General features: G+C 35.4%; 2 protein-coding genes across 3 annotated transcripts in view; one reads left to right on the top strand and one right to left on the bottom strand.

Annotated features, from left to right (window-relative positions):
* Positions 1 to 9,498, top strand: part of LOC150080952 (U-scoloptoxin(11)-Sm7a-like) — a 51,017-nt gene extending 41,519 nt beyond the window's left edge. Inside the window, exons 3-4 of the mRNA XM_090381221.1 lie at positions 3,917 to 4,126; positions 9,224 to 9,498. Of these exons, the coding sequence (XP_090237347.1) occupies positions 3,917 to 4,126; positions 9,224 to 9,409 (396 nt within the window). The 3' untranslated portion in view covers positions 9,410 to 9,498. The remainder of the gene's footprint in view (positions 1 to 3,916; positions 4,127 to 9,223) is intronic.
* Positions 1 to 17,550, bottom strand: part of LOC150080951 (uncharacterized) — a 233,556-nt gene that overhangs the window by 50,492 nt on the left and 165,514 nt on the right. The gene's annotated exons all lie outside the window — the stretch shown is intronic.

The raw sequence follows: 17,550 nt of genomic DNA on the forward strand, positions 1-17,550 counted from the left end.
TCGTTTTGGAATTATATTAAATATGGTAAATTAAAAATGTATTACATTTTCTTTTTTATAATACAAAAAACAATTTTTATATTATAAAAAAGATTATTAATAATTATCAATATTAATTATAATTAATATTGATAATTATTAATATTGAATTTTGAATCTGAAAGTTTATTTTTCTATTTATTATTATGAAACTTTAAAGTAATGCTAGCAATTTTATTTATATAAAAAGTTAATTGGGGTGGGATAAAAATCAGTTCTGGGGGGAAATGAATTTGAAAAACAAATTTGGGGTTGGGTCATCTAGACTTCAGCCAGGCCAAGTAAAAATAAAATTAAAAAAAAAAAAAAAAAAAAAAAAAAATGTAGGCCAGTGCAGACTGCTACTACATGAGTATAAAGAAATGACTGCACATAGCGGCAAACAATGCCATTATTGTGCATTTATATTTTAAAACGTATACTACCAGAGTACACCCAATGGTCAATTTGATAACATAACTAAATGGAAATTTGAAAAAAATTTTTTTTAAAAAAAATCCAATTTTAATGTATTGCTATTTATTTGTCAGCAACTAAGTTAACAGTTAGAGGAAGGGCCAAACCAAGTTAAAAACTGATTCTTCATTGTAAATCTGGAGAGTTGGCAGCAATGTATTACTCATCAATATTATTACTAAATACTGAAAATGACAGGGAGGGCAGCTCCAAACCCTGAAGGCATCTACTAATAACATGTCTAGTAAAAGCATTGCCCAATAAAAATCACCTTCTGTATTCTGTCATTCAATCATCCCTTTCTCTGTAGCAGCAAACTGTCCCTAATGCCACACCATTACAATTTGTACAGTCTTTCATATGGGACAGTGCCAAAAGCTTTATTATTTAATTATATGATTTAAAAATTATTTTTTGCATCTGTTTCTTTGTTATCATGTATTAATAGCTAATCATACTGGTTAAAATACATCTCCCTTCAAAAAAACTCATGGTGATATTGTCATATAACTACATTCCTGACACAATAATCCTGCACTGTTCATTTAACCACTGATTTCATTGTTTCTATGAAACAGGGGTTTGTAATTTACTCATTTCATCCTTTGATCCTCATTTATGAAGAGCAAAGTGTACGCCTTGAATCTGACCTAGTCAGATTCAAGGCGTACCTTAGGCTATCATGCCTAAGCAAAGTTTTTTTTTTTTTTTTTTTTTGTTTGTTTGTTTTTTTTTTTGTTTTTAGGAGCATTAGCAACTAAGGCCATATTGCTCAGGGGATATGCAGTGGTCATTTCCTGACCTTTCTGCATCCTCTGTATTTGGTGGTCACGGGCTCGAACCCCGGTCGAATCAAGAAGTGTGTACTATGCACTGCTGCTCCTGCCCACCTGGCAATGGAGGCGCCCGAATCTGAAGGGACCCCCGCTTTCAAATCCAAGGATGTTCTGAAAATTATGGCCTACAGTTTGCTTACCTTTTTTTGCTGCTGCTTTTAATATAATTGCCTCTAATCCCCAGGTGTCTTATTTACTTTTAGGTTCAACAATCCCCCTTTCACTTTCTTCTCAGTTAGCACAAAATCATTTATCTCCAGTTAGAATTACATACACTTCTGGTATCCCTATCCTTAAAACTTTCTTCATGCATGAAAAAAGATAAAAAATATTTATTCATTTTGCTATCACCTGAACAGGATCATCATTAGTTGTACCTTCATATCTGGTGAGCCAATGTGGTTCATTCCTTTCCTTCTAGCATTAATATAAGCTAATAATTTTTTGCTACTTTCCCTATGCATTCAATAGCCAAATCTGCCAAGCTAATTCCTCTGAGTGACCTGATTGCAACTAGTTTGTACTTACTGTAAGTTTCTGTGACTTCTGATAATTTATAATCATTCCATGCATTTTTATTTTCTGCCACTAATCAAGAGTTCAACTAGCATCCATTTAGATCTAAGCCTTGAACAGTATTTTTTAGTCGGTATGAAAAGCCTAGCTTCTATGATTACTTCCCTGAATGCTTCTCATTTAGAGTTTGCAGTTATCTCCAGTTAGAATTAGGTACACTTCTGGTATCCCTATCCCTAAAACCTTCTTCATGTATGAATATAGTCCCACTGAAAAGAATTTTAAAGCTAAGACCATTGTAGTTACCCTACACAGTACTTTTACACTTTACCCTTCACATCCCCTATGTCTGAGTGGCACCACATTTCTAATACCCCCTACAATAACTGCATTTGGTGTTTACCCAATATTGCAAATTCATCAAATTTATTTACTCACTCAGCATAATGTAGAATCATGTATATATGTGCCTTTTTTTGCTATTAATAAACCTAAAACAGTCCATATATTTACTTCCATAAAATATATGAGCTGTGTTAAGACCTTTCATACCTGGTTTTATTTGCAGCTTGACCTTCCATGAGGTGTGGAAGGTCAGGCTGCTGCAAAAAATAGAAGCGGTACAAGAATTACTTTTACCTCTGAATCACATTAGCATCAGGATAATATTGATAGCATCATGAAATATTCTTATACCATCCATGTAAAAACAGTTTCTCCTGTTAATAAACACAGACCATGCTCTGAAAAATCCTACCTCACAAACTTTATAATCTCTCCAAGGCCAAATTTACTGACAAGGTTCTCAATCACATACTTCCTCCTATCATGCCTAAGCAAATTTAAGCCACTAATTTAGAGTTTTTTCTCAAAATTGCCTCAAACTATTAAGTATATCCTCAGTTGCCAATTCTTAATATCATTAGTACTAACATGCACAACAATATCACCTTTTGTGCCCATAAAAAATAATTAACTGTTAACTTTTGCTGCTGGCAGATCTATTCTGGTCCTATTCCACCTTTCTGCACAATGTATTTACCATTTCCCTGATAATGGTGACAAACAATAGTACTTCCTGTGAGACCACCAGCACTTTCTGCCTTGTAGGAATACTATGGTGTTGTCTGATGCACAAGTGTAGGTTCCAGCATTGAGATGGGCTGCTGAGTGTTTGATGGGTCCCACTCTGCAAGCTCTCATTACTGTCTATCAGAATGCTTAATTTACAGTCACTGGACCAAAACACACAAGGGCATCTCTTTTGTCTTCTGTTGCAGTATCATATACTGACACAGAAGACAAAAGGGATGCCCTTATGCATTCTGTGACATCATACTGAGTTTTCTTCTTTGCTGCTCTAGTGTACATGACTTCAGCTTAAATTTAAATTAAAAAAAAAAAAAAAACATTAAAGTGAGTACAATAATAGTGCTATGATATTCCCAGATTATGTGTCACTCCCACTTTCATTCTCATTTTTCAATAATTTCCAAGGCCAACTAAAAAAAAAAAAAAAAAGTTTCATATACTTTATCTGATAAACACAAATAATAACTGCACTAATAATATGAAACAAAAAGATAATAAAACTAATAATTTTTATGTAATAAAGAATTCTACTTAACAGTTTTCAAACTACAATCCATAATCATACCCTCAGCACATCATGGATTGTAGAGTTGGCAAGATGCTACTTGAGAAAGTTAGTCAAGGTGAAACTATCAATGGTGTTAAATATGTAAAAGTCAGCTGTAACATCAAACTTTTGTTTCAAATTAAGCTAGCTGTCATTATCTTTAAATTAAAAGAAGGTAGAGGAGCTTCTCAAATCTTACCGATTTCTGGTGACTAATTATAATACATACTATATAATATACTGACTGTACACTGTGGTTCAAAGTCGTTTAAAGAGTATCATAATGAGTTCAGCTTGGAGCTGTTTGTCCTAGTGTAAACTCATTATAATATGCTTGCAATGAAAATAAAGCATTTAAATTATTGAAAGCATTTAACAGAATTTTAAAGTATATTCATAAATATTTATGAAGCTTATTTCTGCCTTTCAGTTTTGTGGTAAAGTTGGCGATCTACAACGTTGTTCAACTAATGAAATGGCTCTAGTAACAGAAAGCCATAACAGCTCAAACTCTGTGGTCCACATGGCAGAAGTTCACTGTTATTGTCCCCAAATGCATTTTTATGACAGGCTGCACTTCAATATTTCTGAAAATCCTGAAGGAGTTGTTATTCGGAAACAGTACTACCGTTGCTCTTCCGTAAGTAGTTTTCAATCTGACCCTGAATTATTTTATTATACTACTGTGTCATGCCATGTAAATTCAGCTGAAAACCAATGGTATGCAAGTTATGTATAATATGAAATGATATTATGCCAAATTGAACTGAATGACAGCATATGGTTTCATAGCACTTTCTCAGGCATCATACCTGTTCTTAGGCAAAAAGTATTTAAAAGCTGATGAAATCAAAATTATATGACTTCTCTATTATGTGTACAAATACTAAAAAAATTTAAAAATGTGTATATATTAGATTTTTTTGTATTCACTTTCAAATGTATTTATATTCATTTTTTCAAAATTTGTTTCATTGTAAGTGCACCAAATTCAAAATATACATCACTCACTTTTTGCAGACAGAGTTCATCTTGATTTGTTTAATGTTGTGAACATCACAAATTCATTTTTCCATCTTTGTTTACACAAAAGCAATCTTTCAGCAACCAAGCATGGGAGACATAGATGTTTATTTAGGTTGTGGGAGTGGAAATGCAATAACTTCAGACAAACACTTAAACCTTTGTAGTTATGTTAGTGTCTGTCATGTCTCACACTATTCAAGAAAATAGTTGCAAACACAATGGCACAGCATCTGACAGGTACTCGCACTTAATTACTCTGTGGAAGCAGTATTAAAAAAAAAAAAAAAAAAAACCCATCCTGAACAACTATTCAGTAATGTGTGTCAAGCCCAAAACACAATACAAATACAACTGCAAATTACAAACACAATATATTGTCACCTCATAGCCTTAGTTATGAGGTGTCAATATTACTGTCTGAAAACTGTATGATTCTGTAGTTGGTTTGCCTGTTTGCTGGACAAGATCAGTAGAGTTTCTAGGAGATAAAACCATGCAACCCTCAACCAAAGCTGACTAATTTAGTCATATTATAAAAAAAAAAAACAATAAAGTTTGCTGTTTCATCATCACAATTCAAACCCAGACCTTTTCCACATGTTGTGGGAGGACAGTGATTATAACAACTATGCTACCCAACAAGGACCAAGCATTCAACAATGAAAATCTGAAATCAAAAAGCTATGTTTATAAATAATGGTTTTTGGGATGTATCATACAATGCAACAACATTAAAGGTGAAGTTCTAGTGAATTTGCTGCACTATGGCCATAGATGCTGATGCGCCTAAAAGATCCCCCATATAAACAAATCTAGTGAACTTCATAAAACCAACTGGAGAAAGAACATTTTATTGATGATTAGCTATGGGTGTCCTTTCAGGACATTTTTTTAGGTTCTGAACCTAAATATAATTTAGGTTCAGAAAGTGTAAGAACTATATCAGCAAACTGGTTTGACTTCAAGCAGAAGCATCATGAAAAAAAAAAAAAAAAATAATAATAAATAATAAATAAACAATAATAATAATAAAAAGTAACTAAAATTAAGTCTTTCATTAAATACTTATCATGTAGGTTAGTGCAAATGCATCATTTTAACATAGCTATCTACCAAAGTAGTTGAATTAATTAATTCAACTACGTTGGTAGAAACTACTTTAGTGCAAACTACATTTGCACTAACCTACATGATAGTCATTCTACCTCGTAGCATGAGGCCTTTGCCCTTAAACACTTTATTAAATGCTTATTTATATTATTTAGTGGAAATATCTGTAAGAGATTCTTTGGCATAACAAATTTCTGATATAGAATTATTCATATGGTGCAAAGTAATCTGATATTTCTGCTGCACCCAACAAATAAAATAAAATACATATGGGACTCCCTCCTCATGTAAGGTACCTATCCAGTTGATATTTGAATCTCCCCAGGCTTCAGCCTCAACCCCACATGAAGGCAACTTATTCTAATAATCAACAACTTACTGGCAAGCAGTTTTCTTTTATGATATTTGCTAATATCTTCAAATAAAACTTGAATTTTGAAATTCAGAAAAATCCTTGCATTGCAAAAAGCTTTAATACAAAAGAAACAAATGGTAATCACTTGAAACTTTGTTTATAACATATTGTTATAGTAATGCACTGCATTACTTTTTCTGTTATCTTTTGCATGAATATTACACTCTTACAATATTACTACTACTTTGTTACTACTTTGAACAAAAATAAAACTATTTTTGAGCTCCTTCACACTTTGTGTTCTTTTTATTGCACCATTCTGGGAAGTTTATCGTCACACCTCTTATTACATGTTAAAAAATGACTCTTCTGTCCAAGGAATGCCTTAGCCTATAGGATGGGGAAGAGAGAAATAAAGAAGTTCTGGTACCGGCTCCAGTCACATTTCCCTTGTGAAAAAATCTAAAAGCATGGAAAGTGTGTAGAATACCTTCACAACAAGTTGCTATGGTATTGCACTACCTTGAATAAGTAATGCTTCATCTATGGAGAAGACTATTGTTACTTATTCTCAGCTGATACCACCACCCAGATGGCACTGTATCAAGGCTTTTTGGCCCTTCTTCAGTGGGTGGGTAGGTATCCTGTTATTGCAATAGTGACAACCCTGTTATGAAGTATAACTCCACAATATGAGAGATGCCTGATGGTGTGCAGGGTTTAATCTAGAAGATATTTCTTGGCATTTGGCCAAGAAATATCTTCTAGATTAAAGTGTTTATGCATGGGTAATGCATACACATCATTTCACAATATGAAATATAATTAAAATATGATATTTTAATTAAGGTATTCACAATACGTGAATATAATTAAAACTATAATTAATATATAATTATATTTCATATTGTGAATACCACAACGAGTTGCAATGGTATTGCACTACCTCAAATAAGTAACATTTCACCTATGGAGAAGACTATTGTTACTTATTTTCGGTGGATACTACCACCTAGATGCAATAGCATGGCAACTTGTGAAGGTATTCACAATATGAGATATAATTAAAACGATGCATTAAAACTACCTTGGTAGTAGAAATGGTGTGTGTGTGTGGTGCACGCGTGCGCATTACTCATGCATAAACAAACTCCTTCATACTCTTTGGCATTTGGCCAAGAAATATCTTTTAGATATTATATCCATATATTTTTTTATCTTTGTTTTGCTGTGCTTGCATGCATGCACCCACACACGCAGCTCATTTGAAAGTTATTGTTTTACGAGAGTGATCAGAGGAGTTTTAAAATTACCAAATGAAATCTTTTTGATTTTTTTAAAAATTAACTATTTTAACTATGAACATGATATTTAAATCAGTCACATTATAGACCAGAAAAAATGGGGGGGGGGATTACTTAGAAACATTCGCTCATAGCAGTATTTATAAGCTTTAAAGTTTTATTAGATTATGGAATTGAGTGTTGCAATAACCAGAAAAAATACAATTCAATGATTTAGAACTGCCCTTTCTATAAGCATTTTAAAATTAAGAAAATTATAATATAATAATAACCTTAATGGAAAACAACCACGTAGCATCCTTCCCTAACTATATTAGATCTAGGTACGGATCAACCACAGTCCATCTCATCTGCAACTTCTTCACAAGAAATGATCGGAACCTCAGAAAGCAATAGGAAACAGCAAATTCAAATAGAAGAGAATGAAAGAAAAACCAGGAAAAGAAAACAGACTAGATACATCTCCCTCCAGTCCACCTGAATGAGAAGCATGGTCTGATGGGTATCAGCAAGATCCTGAACCAGCCTGCACACCAACGCTGATTTCCAGAGTATGGGAACAAAGGTCACCCCAGGCTTTCCCTACATAAGAACCCCGGATCCAGGATAAAAACTTGGCGCCAGCAGCATGGTCTGATGATAGGTATTGGTAAGATGTCAAGAGTATGGGAGCTGTTGTTGTTGTTGTTATTATTTGGTTTAGGAGCATTGCAACTAAGGCCATATTGCTCTGGGGATATGCGGTGGTCATTCCTTGACCTTTTCACATCCTCCGTATTTGGTGGTCACGGGCTCAAACCCCGGTATAATCAAGAAGCGTGTGCTACGCACTGCTGCTCCTGCCCACCTGGATACGGAGGTGCCAGTATGGGAGAAAAGGTCACCCCAGATCCAAGGATAAAAACTTGGCTCTATCCTATTGACTATTGGAGTTAAACCCTCTCCTATAAATTAACTGCTAGCAGCACCTCTTGCCTGTATGCACATCAGGTTTCTGGGAGCATTGGCAAGAGGAGTCTGTCAGCAGGTAAGTATTTGATCTCTTTGTAATTACCTTAGATTTCCTGTTTTCTACTGTAAAAGAAATTCAAAACTTAATATTTTAGAACCAGAATTTGCAAATTGTAATATTCTAAAATATTCAAATTTGTAACCCTTTCTATTTTCTGTTCCCCCAACAGCTTGGTCTGATGAAGGGTATCGGTAAGATACCCGAGACGTCACCTTAATGTATAGTAATGTAGGCAAACAGCCTAATAAACTATATTATTAATTTTCGCATAGTATAAGAGTGGTTTTAATATAATAATAACCTTAAATGTTTCATAGAATTTCACTTCAATGTTTATAAAACTGAAAGATGGTTGTTCGTGTTTCTGAAATTTTTAAATATTTCCCCAAACAGAATTAAAAAACATTCTGAGTAATTAACGATTATAATTTAAAATTAAATTTGGTTATTTAAGTAATTCTCAACAATTCAGAGCTAACCATTCTTTCCATCAGGGAAATTAGAAAAGGTTTTCCTGCTCTAAATAGGTGATCATACAGTAATTTCATCTGGGTGGGCTGCATATATGTTATTGTCTTTATATAAATGGCACCTCCATAGCCAGGTGGGCAGGAGCAGCAGTGCGTAGCACATGCTTCTTGATTAGACCGGGGTTCGAGCTCGTGAGCCACCAAATACGGAGGATGCGGAAAGGTCAGGGAATGACCACCACATATCGCTGGAGCAACATGGCCTTAGTTGCTAATGCTCCTAAAAACCAAATAACAACAACTACTTTATATAAATAATTACTGAAGACTTAAAAACCTAGTTTATTGTTTATCTTCTGATTTTCAAATTATGAAAACTGTTTTAGAAAAGTTGCCTGATATTAAAAGAAAAGTATATTTAAGAAAATAATCAGCTAATATATCATTTTGTGTATTTCAGCTTCAAGCATGCAATACATGGGATTTCTGTGGACACATCACCACTAATCAATATGAAACATATTATGTATGTACTTGTCCAGCTAATCATATCTGTGTTATGGCTAACCGTCAAACTATACATATACTGGAACCATTGTATGAAGGCCAAGCCTACAGGGGACTATGTACCCCTTATAATCCATGAAAAAGAAATTTCATAATTTCCATCAAAATCTAACCAGGATATATAAATATATAAAAATGTAATAACCTGTAATTACATTTCTGTTAATTCTTAACAAAGAGCTTAATTAATAAAATCAGTGTTGAGAGAGAAAGAAAGAGATCAAAGGAATTTATGAATGGTTGGTTACAACTTTAAACAATAAGACAACAGATTTAAAGCATATTAAACCCACTTTTTCCATACATGATTCATTGTGTTACCACAGCAATGACTGATTTTGTAGAATCATATTTAGTGTTAGTAATGGCCTCATGGTGCAAGGAAGTCTATGGCTTATGCTGCATCAGCCAAAAAAATAATAATAAAATACTAGGGGGGCTAAGCCCCCCTGCTCACTTCTTTTGATAAAATAAAATAAAATACTTACAGAAGCTCTCGGCACTGTGTGTCTCTTATCTCAGCTATGAATACATAAATACATTACTATATAATATCGGTGTAAATACACGATAGTTAACCCATAGATATGAGCTACGATTGTAGTGTAGAAGGCATCGTTTTAATTGTGTCTCATAATGTGGTTGCCTTCACAACAAGATAGCTACTATTGAATTACTTCAAATAAATAACACTTCTCTAGTAGAGAAGACTACTGTTATTTATTTTCAGCGGTACCACCACCCAGACGATCGTTTCGAAGCTGTGCAGCTTCATCATCAGTGGGCGGGCAGGTACCCAGGATATAACTTCACAACTGAGATGGCTTGTTGTATTACCTGGGTACCTGCCCGCCCACTGATGATGAAGCCGCACAGCTTCGAAACGATCGTCTGGGTGGTGGTACCGCTGAAAATAAATAACAGTAGTCTTCTCTACTAGAGAAGCGTTATTTATTTGAAGTAATTCAATAGTAGCTATCTTGTTGTGAAGGCAACAACATTATGAGACACAATTAAAACGATGCCTTCTACACTACAATCGTAGCTCATATCTATGGGTTAACTATGGTGTATTTACACCGATATTATATAGTTAATTATCAAAACCCATAAGGATTATGCCTAGTGCATTTAATTTTCCAAATAAATACATTACATATAAAAATGAAGAATGGTACCGATTGGTCACACTAGACAAAGAGTGCGTGCACGAGGTTTATCTAGCATGATCATGCTAAAACAGAAGCTGTTTTACCACAATTAAACAAGCTTCTGTTACGTATTACCACGTAACCTGCATCTCTCTTCTCCCATTGGCTGAAGAAATATCACTAGGAGGAAAATTATTTTAATGTATAGAAAGAAAATAAAATAACAAAAAATAAATAAAATAAAATAAGACCTAAGCCAGACCAAGTTCATGATGATGAAATAATAAGAATAAAAACAAATTAATAATAATAAGAAAATTTAAAAAAAAATAAATAATAAGAAAAAAACTACATCCTGCAATCCAGTCTAAACAACTCCCCCCCCCCCCCCGTAACTTGAAATTCTGGCCCCTCGTTCTAGAATCATTTATAACCGTGAAAATTTTATCCTTATTCATTTTGCTTATGCCTCTCAGAGCCTCAAACACCTCAATCAAGTCTCCTCTATGATACCAAGTTTCCAAGCTCTGCAACTCATATATTTGAAGTCTTTCCTCATATGGGCGTCCTTTTGCCGATCTCACCAGGCGAGTTACCTTTTGGACAATGTGTTTCTTTAGGTGCAGTCTCCATACTTGAACACAATATTTCAAGTGTGGTCTAACAATAGCCTTATATAATGGGATTATGACATCCTTATCTCTACTAGCAATTGTTTGATAAATCATCAACAGGACACCATAGGCCCTCCTTGCAACCAGTCCACAATGCTCGGAGAACTTCATATCTGACCGTATCGTAATACCCAAGTCTCATTCCTCCACTACCAGCTTTAGTTCGACAGCACCAAGTGTATAAGTTATTTTGGGGTTACTGTTCCCCAGGTGCAATACCTTACACTCTGCTGGATTAAAGCATAGCTGCCATTTTTCTGACCATCCTTAAAGTCTTATCTAGCTCATTCTGAAGAAGCTCTGCTTGGTGGCAATCATTAACTATTTTACCAATCTTTACATCATCTGCAAATTTAGAAATCATGCCCTCTATCCCTTCATTGATGTCATTTATGAAAATCAAAAACAACAGTGGTCCCAATACTGATCCTTGGGAAACCCCACTTCTTACATCAACACAATCTGAGGAATAACCATTTATCACACTCCTCTGCCTCCTGCCCTGAAGCCATCCAGCTATCCATCCAAGGATTTTCCCTGTGATTCCAACCTGTTTCAGCTTATAAAGTTATTTGATTTTTTTTTAGGAGCATTAGCAACTAAGGCCATATTGTTCCAGGGATATGTGGTGGTCATTCCCTGACCTTTCCACATCCTCCGTAGTTGGTGGTCACAGGCTCGAACCGCAGTCTAATCAAGAAGCGTGTGCTGCCCCTGCGCACAAGCTTATAATTGAAATAAACAACGTTAAAATTATTCCCTAAGTTTAGCATTTGAGTGACCCTGTCAAAATAGCTAACCAGATTAGTTAAACATGTTTTTCTCTTTACAAAACCATGCTGAGTATCCTTCAGAATTCCATTTCTATCTAAGTGGTCCTGAATTCCACCTTTGATCACACTCTCCATGATTTTCCCTACTACTGAAGTTAGACTAACCGGCCGGTAATTTCCCACTTCACTTCGTTGGCCAGAAAACTGCCGTTTTCTGGAACAACCTTTCTTCATACGTATTTCCTGAAAATTAGTCTACAGAAGTTCAAGTCCAATGTCAACAAATATCTTCTTTTGTCTTCTCAACCTCCAACTCAAGCACGGTACTAAGTACTATAGGTTCTAATACCTCTTGTGTTTGAGGTTTACATAAAAAAAAAAAAAAAAAAAACATAGAAACCCAGTTTTAAATTTTCTGCTTCATTTGGTACAGTTTGTTTTCAGTTTGTAGATTCCAAGTTTGTTGCCATTGCATCAGGCAAGTACGCCATATCATGGGCTTGTAATTGAAATAAGGGACTGAGATCTCTTTTCCTGTCTGCAGTATGGCTTCTTTTGCTGATCTGTCCACTGCTTCATTTCCGGCAATCCCTGTATGTCCTGGGATCCAACAAAAATGCATCTCCTGTTCATTTACGGCACAGTCAGTCAGTATTTGTTGTGTGCGCCAGAGGACTGAGTGCTTGGGTGTACCTCTGCTCTGCACGGCTTGTAATGAACTTAAGGAATCTGTGTATATTACACTTCTTTTGTAACATATATGAGTTAAGGCTATTTTTTGTGTGTACAATTCTGCCGTGTATACACTGCGCTCTTTCGGTAGTTGTTGCATTAATGTAATATCTGGGAAAATGGCTGCTGCTGCCACTCAAGTGTTTGTTTTCAAGTAGTCTGTGTATATTGGAATACAGTCAGAAAATTGACATCTGTGCGCTGCATGTAACTGTTGAAAGATTGTTGCAGGTATTGAATTTTTATTCCATTTCTGAAAGGAGAAATCACATACTGGGATATGCAAATCTCATGGTGGAGGGGTGTGAACTCGCAAGTGCACTACCCTGTTCATATTAAGGTTATGTACTGCTAAAAATTCTTGTATTCTGATCCCCAGGGGTCGATTTGCTTGTTGACGATTCTGATAAATATTTCTGAAATGTGGATCAAAGAATGTCTCCCAAGCAGAGTGACCGGGCATAGATTTTATTTTAAATGCATAATCTAATGCCAGTTGTTGTCGCCTAAGTGTTAGGGATGGTTCGTTGGCTTCAGCATAGAGATTGTATATTGGAGAGGTGCGATAGGCACCAGTGGCTATACACAATGCATTGGGATGAAATGGGTCCAGCTGTTTCAGAGCCGTTTTCCGTGCTGAATCGTATGCTAGGGCTCGGTAGTCCAACTTTGATCTAATTAATGCTCTGTATAGGTTTAATAATGAATATCTGTCTGCTCCCCATACTGTTGATGAGAGGATTTTAAGTATGGTAAGATATTTTGTACAGCCTTTTCGTAGTTGATGGAAATGTTCCACGAATGTGAGTTTCTTATCTAAGATTAGCCCAAGAAATTTTGCTTTTGGCTGTGTTGGTATATTCTGGCCTTCTAGTTTTAATTCTGGATCAGGATGGAGATTCCTTTTGCAGCAGAAATGTACCCATATTGTTTTTTGTGTTGACAGTCTGAATCCGTTATCCAGTGCCCACCTACTTATATTGTTGATTGCGCATTGTAACTGCCTCTCGATTGTTCTCATGTTCTGGGATTGATTAGAGATACTAAAGTCGTCAACATAAAGTGCATGTGACACTGAAGGAGGGAGTTAGTTTGTGATTGAATTAATCTTTATGGCAAACAAAGTGGCACTTAAGACTGAGCCCTGTGGGACGTCTTCTTCTTATTGGTAGATTTTGGAGAAAGATGTTTGCATTTTGACTTGGAAGGTTCTGTTCATAGGGAAATTCTGGATAAACATAAGATCGCCTCTGAGTCCTACATGGTGCATGTCTCGTAGGATTCCATGTGGTATCATATGCTTTTTCAATGTAAAAAAATACGGTTACCATACGTTGTGATCTTACGAATGCATTTCTGATGTTGGCTTCTATCCTAACCAAGTGGTCTAGTGTAAACCTGTGATGTCTAAAATCACACTGCATATTTGCGTAGATGTTATTTTCCTCTAAATACCATACCAATCTCTTATCATTTTTTCCAGTAATTTTCCTAAAAACTGGTGAGAGCTATTGGTCGATAGTTGAATGGATTTGTTAGATCTTTGTCAGGTTTAAGGAACAATGAAATGGAAACAGTGAAAGGAGTGAAGGTGGAGTTGGCTTTCTGGTCCATAAGGATAAAAAAAAACAACATTTTGGAATTCAAAAGTACATGACCAAAGGTGTCAAGACTAATACTCAGGATTTCTAAGAGCTACAAGCTAAAGGTTATAATGATTTATGCACCAACATCGAGCCATGATGATGAAGAGGTTGAAGAAATGTACACCGACATTGAGTGTCTTCTAGATGAGCAGAAAACCCACTAAACTATCATTATGGGGGACTTCAATGCTAAGGTTGGAAAAAGACAAAACAGCACACAAAGAGGAACTATAGGAAATTTTTGAATTGATGAAAGAGGTGAAAGACTTGTGGAATTTGCAGAATCTCAAGGATTGTCAGTAATGAACACTTTTTTTCAAGAAAAGGGTGAACAGAAAGTGGACATGGAAGAGTCCAAATGGATTAATAACCAATTAGTTAGTGAGGATGAAATCGACTTCATCCTCACTGACAGAAGATATATCGTGAATGATGTTACCGTCCTAAATAAGGTAAATGTTGGAAGTGATCACAGAATGGTAAGATGCACACTTGATATAGATGTAGGAAAAGAAAGGAAAAACTGACTAGAGTAAATAATACAAAGGTTTTTGAGATAACAGAAGAGGAGAAAAAGCGGTATGTACCAGAACTTAACAAGTTTGAGCTTCTGCAGACTGCTCCGGACCAAGATATCAACAAGGAATATTACAACATTCTGAAAGTGATAAATCCCAAGAAACCTATACGGAAAAAGAAATCCAAAGAAGAAAAAATTAGTTAAGAAACACTTGTTATGATGAACCAAAGGCGACAAATGAAGAGCAAGATAAACACTGACAAGGAGAAAATTGAGTATACTGAGTTATGCAAAGCCATTAGAAAGAGACTCAGAGAGGACATAAGAAGGTTTAACACAAGAAAAGTAGAATGAGCATTAAGGGAAAATAAAGGACTTAAATCAGCAGCCATAAGCAGTAATACAGAAAGACAAATGATACTGAAAATCGAAGAATAGCGATGATGTACTTATAAATAGCAGAGATGGCATAATTCAAATATCAGAAGACTACTATAGAGAATTATACAAGGAGTGAGGGAATGATGCCAGCAGTGGGGAAGATGGATTGCAAAGTAGCAACACATACAACATACCCGATATTCTTCCTAATGAGGTAGAACGTGCGTTGAAGAAAATGAAGAATCAGAAAGCCCTGGGGGAAGATGAAGTTACTCTAGAGTTGTTAAAATTGGGAGGAGGAGACATAATAAAAACTTGCAAGACTCTTCACAAAATGCATTAGAAAAGGTGTGACACCTAAGGAGTGGAATAATGCAATCAAAATTCTGCTGCATAAGAAAGGAGATAAATCAGAAATTGGAAATTATAGAACAATTAGCTTGTTATCTCACATCTACAAGTTGTCCACAAGGGTCATTACTAACAGATTAGAAAGAATACTTGATGAGAATCAACTGAAAGAGCACGCTGGTTTTAGGACAGGATTCTCAACTATGGATGACCTTCACGTAATATCACAGCTAATGGAGAAAGCAAATGAATATAAAATACTATTATGGCTGGCATTTGTGGATTATGAAAAGGCATTTGACTCCATACAGCATAAGGCAACGTTTCGGGCACTGGAAAGACAAGGCATAGATACCCCATATATTATGATTTTGAAGAAAATATATGAGAAAGCTACCTCGTTTATTAGACTAGACAAAGACAGTAGCAAATTTAAAACTGAGAAAGGAGTTCGACAAGGAGACACTATTTCTGAAGTTGTTTACTGCTGCCCTTGAGGAAGCTTTCAGAAGATTAGACTGGTCGCAGAAAGGAGTTAATGTGAATGGAGAGTACCTAAACCATTTAAGATTTGCAGAAGACATTGTGGTCATAAGCCACAATCCCAAAGAATTAGAGGAAAATCTTAATCAGTTATGCACAGTTAGTAAAGATTTTGGACTAAAGATGAATATGGCTAAAACAAAAGTAATGATGAACAAGTATGTCACAGAAAGGGACTTAATGATTGAAGGAGCAGTAATTGAAAAGGTGGAGTCATATACTTATCTGGGACAAGTTATTAGCTGTAATAATGATAAATGGCTAAAAGTCAAGAGAAGAATAATTGGATGGATAGCATTCAGGAAATATAGTCGCATACTGAGGAGCGATATCTCAGTTTGTCTGAAACGTAAAATAATGAACTAATGTATACTCCCCACCATGACCTATGGAAGTGAAACTTGGGCACTCACCAAAAGAATGGAAGAGAAGCTGAGAACTACACAGCGAAAAATGAAACGAATTATATTGGGAATCAGACTGTTAGATAAGAAGAGGAACACATGGATTAAGCAGCAAACTCAAATAAATGATATTCTTATCAAAACTAAAGAACTAAAATGGTCTTGGGCAGGACACATAGCTCGAAGACATGATAACGAATGGACTAAGAAAATAACAGAATGGTACCCAAGAGGAGCTAGAAGAAAACCTGGAAGACAATGGCAGAGATGGATTGATGAAATTCATGAGTTTGTGGGTAGTAAATGCGTGGCCATTGCACAAAAGAGAAAGAACTGGAAAGTTGCTGGAGAGGTCTTCATCCTGCAGTGGATTGAAAATGACTGACAATGATGAGTTCTACTGCATGGCACCATGTGTTTGGAAATACATTTTCTTGGAATATTCTGTTATACAGTCTCAATTGATTTTCTAATTCAGTCTTGTTAAGGGTCTCGATCATATCATAACGTATATCATCTGGTCCGACTGCACTCAGTCTGGCTAAGGACAAAACTTCATGCAGTTCATTTTTTGTAAATGGTTGATTGTAGGACTCATTTCCCTTTGATTTAAAATTGATCTTATTTTTTTTCGGCTTTTTATTTTTTTATCAGAAATTCTGGAGGGTAAGAAGCTTTTGCTGATACCTTTGCAAAGGTTTCACCTAATGTATTTGCTATAACTGTAGGGGCCAGTCAGACTAATTCTGTTGCAGACTAGTATTGGGATTGCCTATTTCTATATTTACCTATCATTTTTCTTATTTTATTCCAGACTACATGAGCATTTGTTGACTTCTTTATTGTAGATGTGAAGTGGATCCATGCTTTTCTTCGACTCTGTTTCCTAGTGAATCGTGCTATAGCTCGCAATCTTTTGTACTGAATCAGATTCTCTGTAGTTGTTTATCTACAGAATTGATTCCATGCTCTATTTTGTCGTTTTCTTGTTTCAGCACAATCAGCATTCCATGTCTTCGGACGGTTTGGAAACGTGATGAAGTCT

This window comes from Mastigoproctus giganteus, chromosome 9, assembly GCF_048544385.1.
Source record: "Mastigoproctus giganteus isolate SK-2022 chromosome 9, ASM4854438v1, whole genome shotgun sequence".
Lineage (NCBI taxonomy): Eukaryota > Metazoa > Arthropoda > Arachnida > Uropygi > Thelyphonidae > Mastigoproctus > Mastigoproctus giganteus.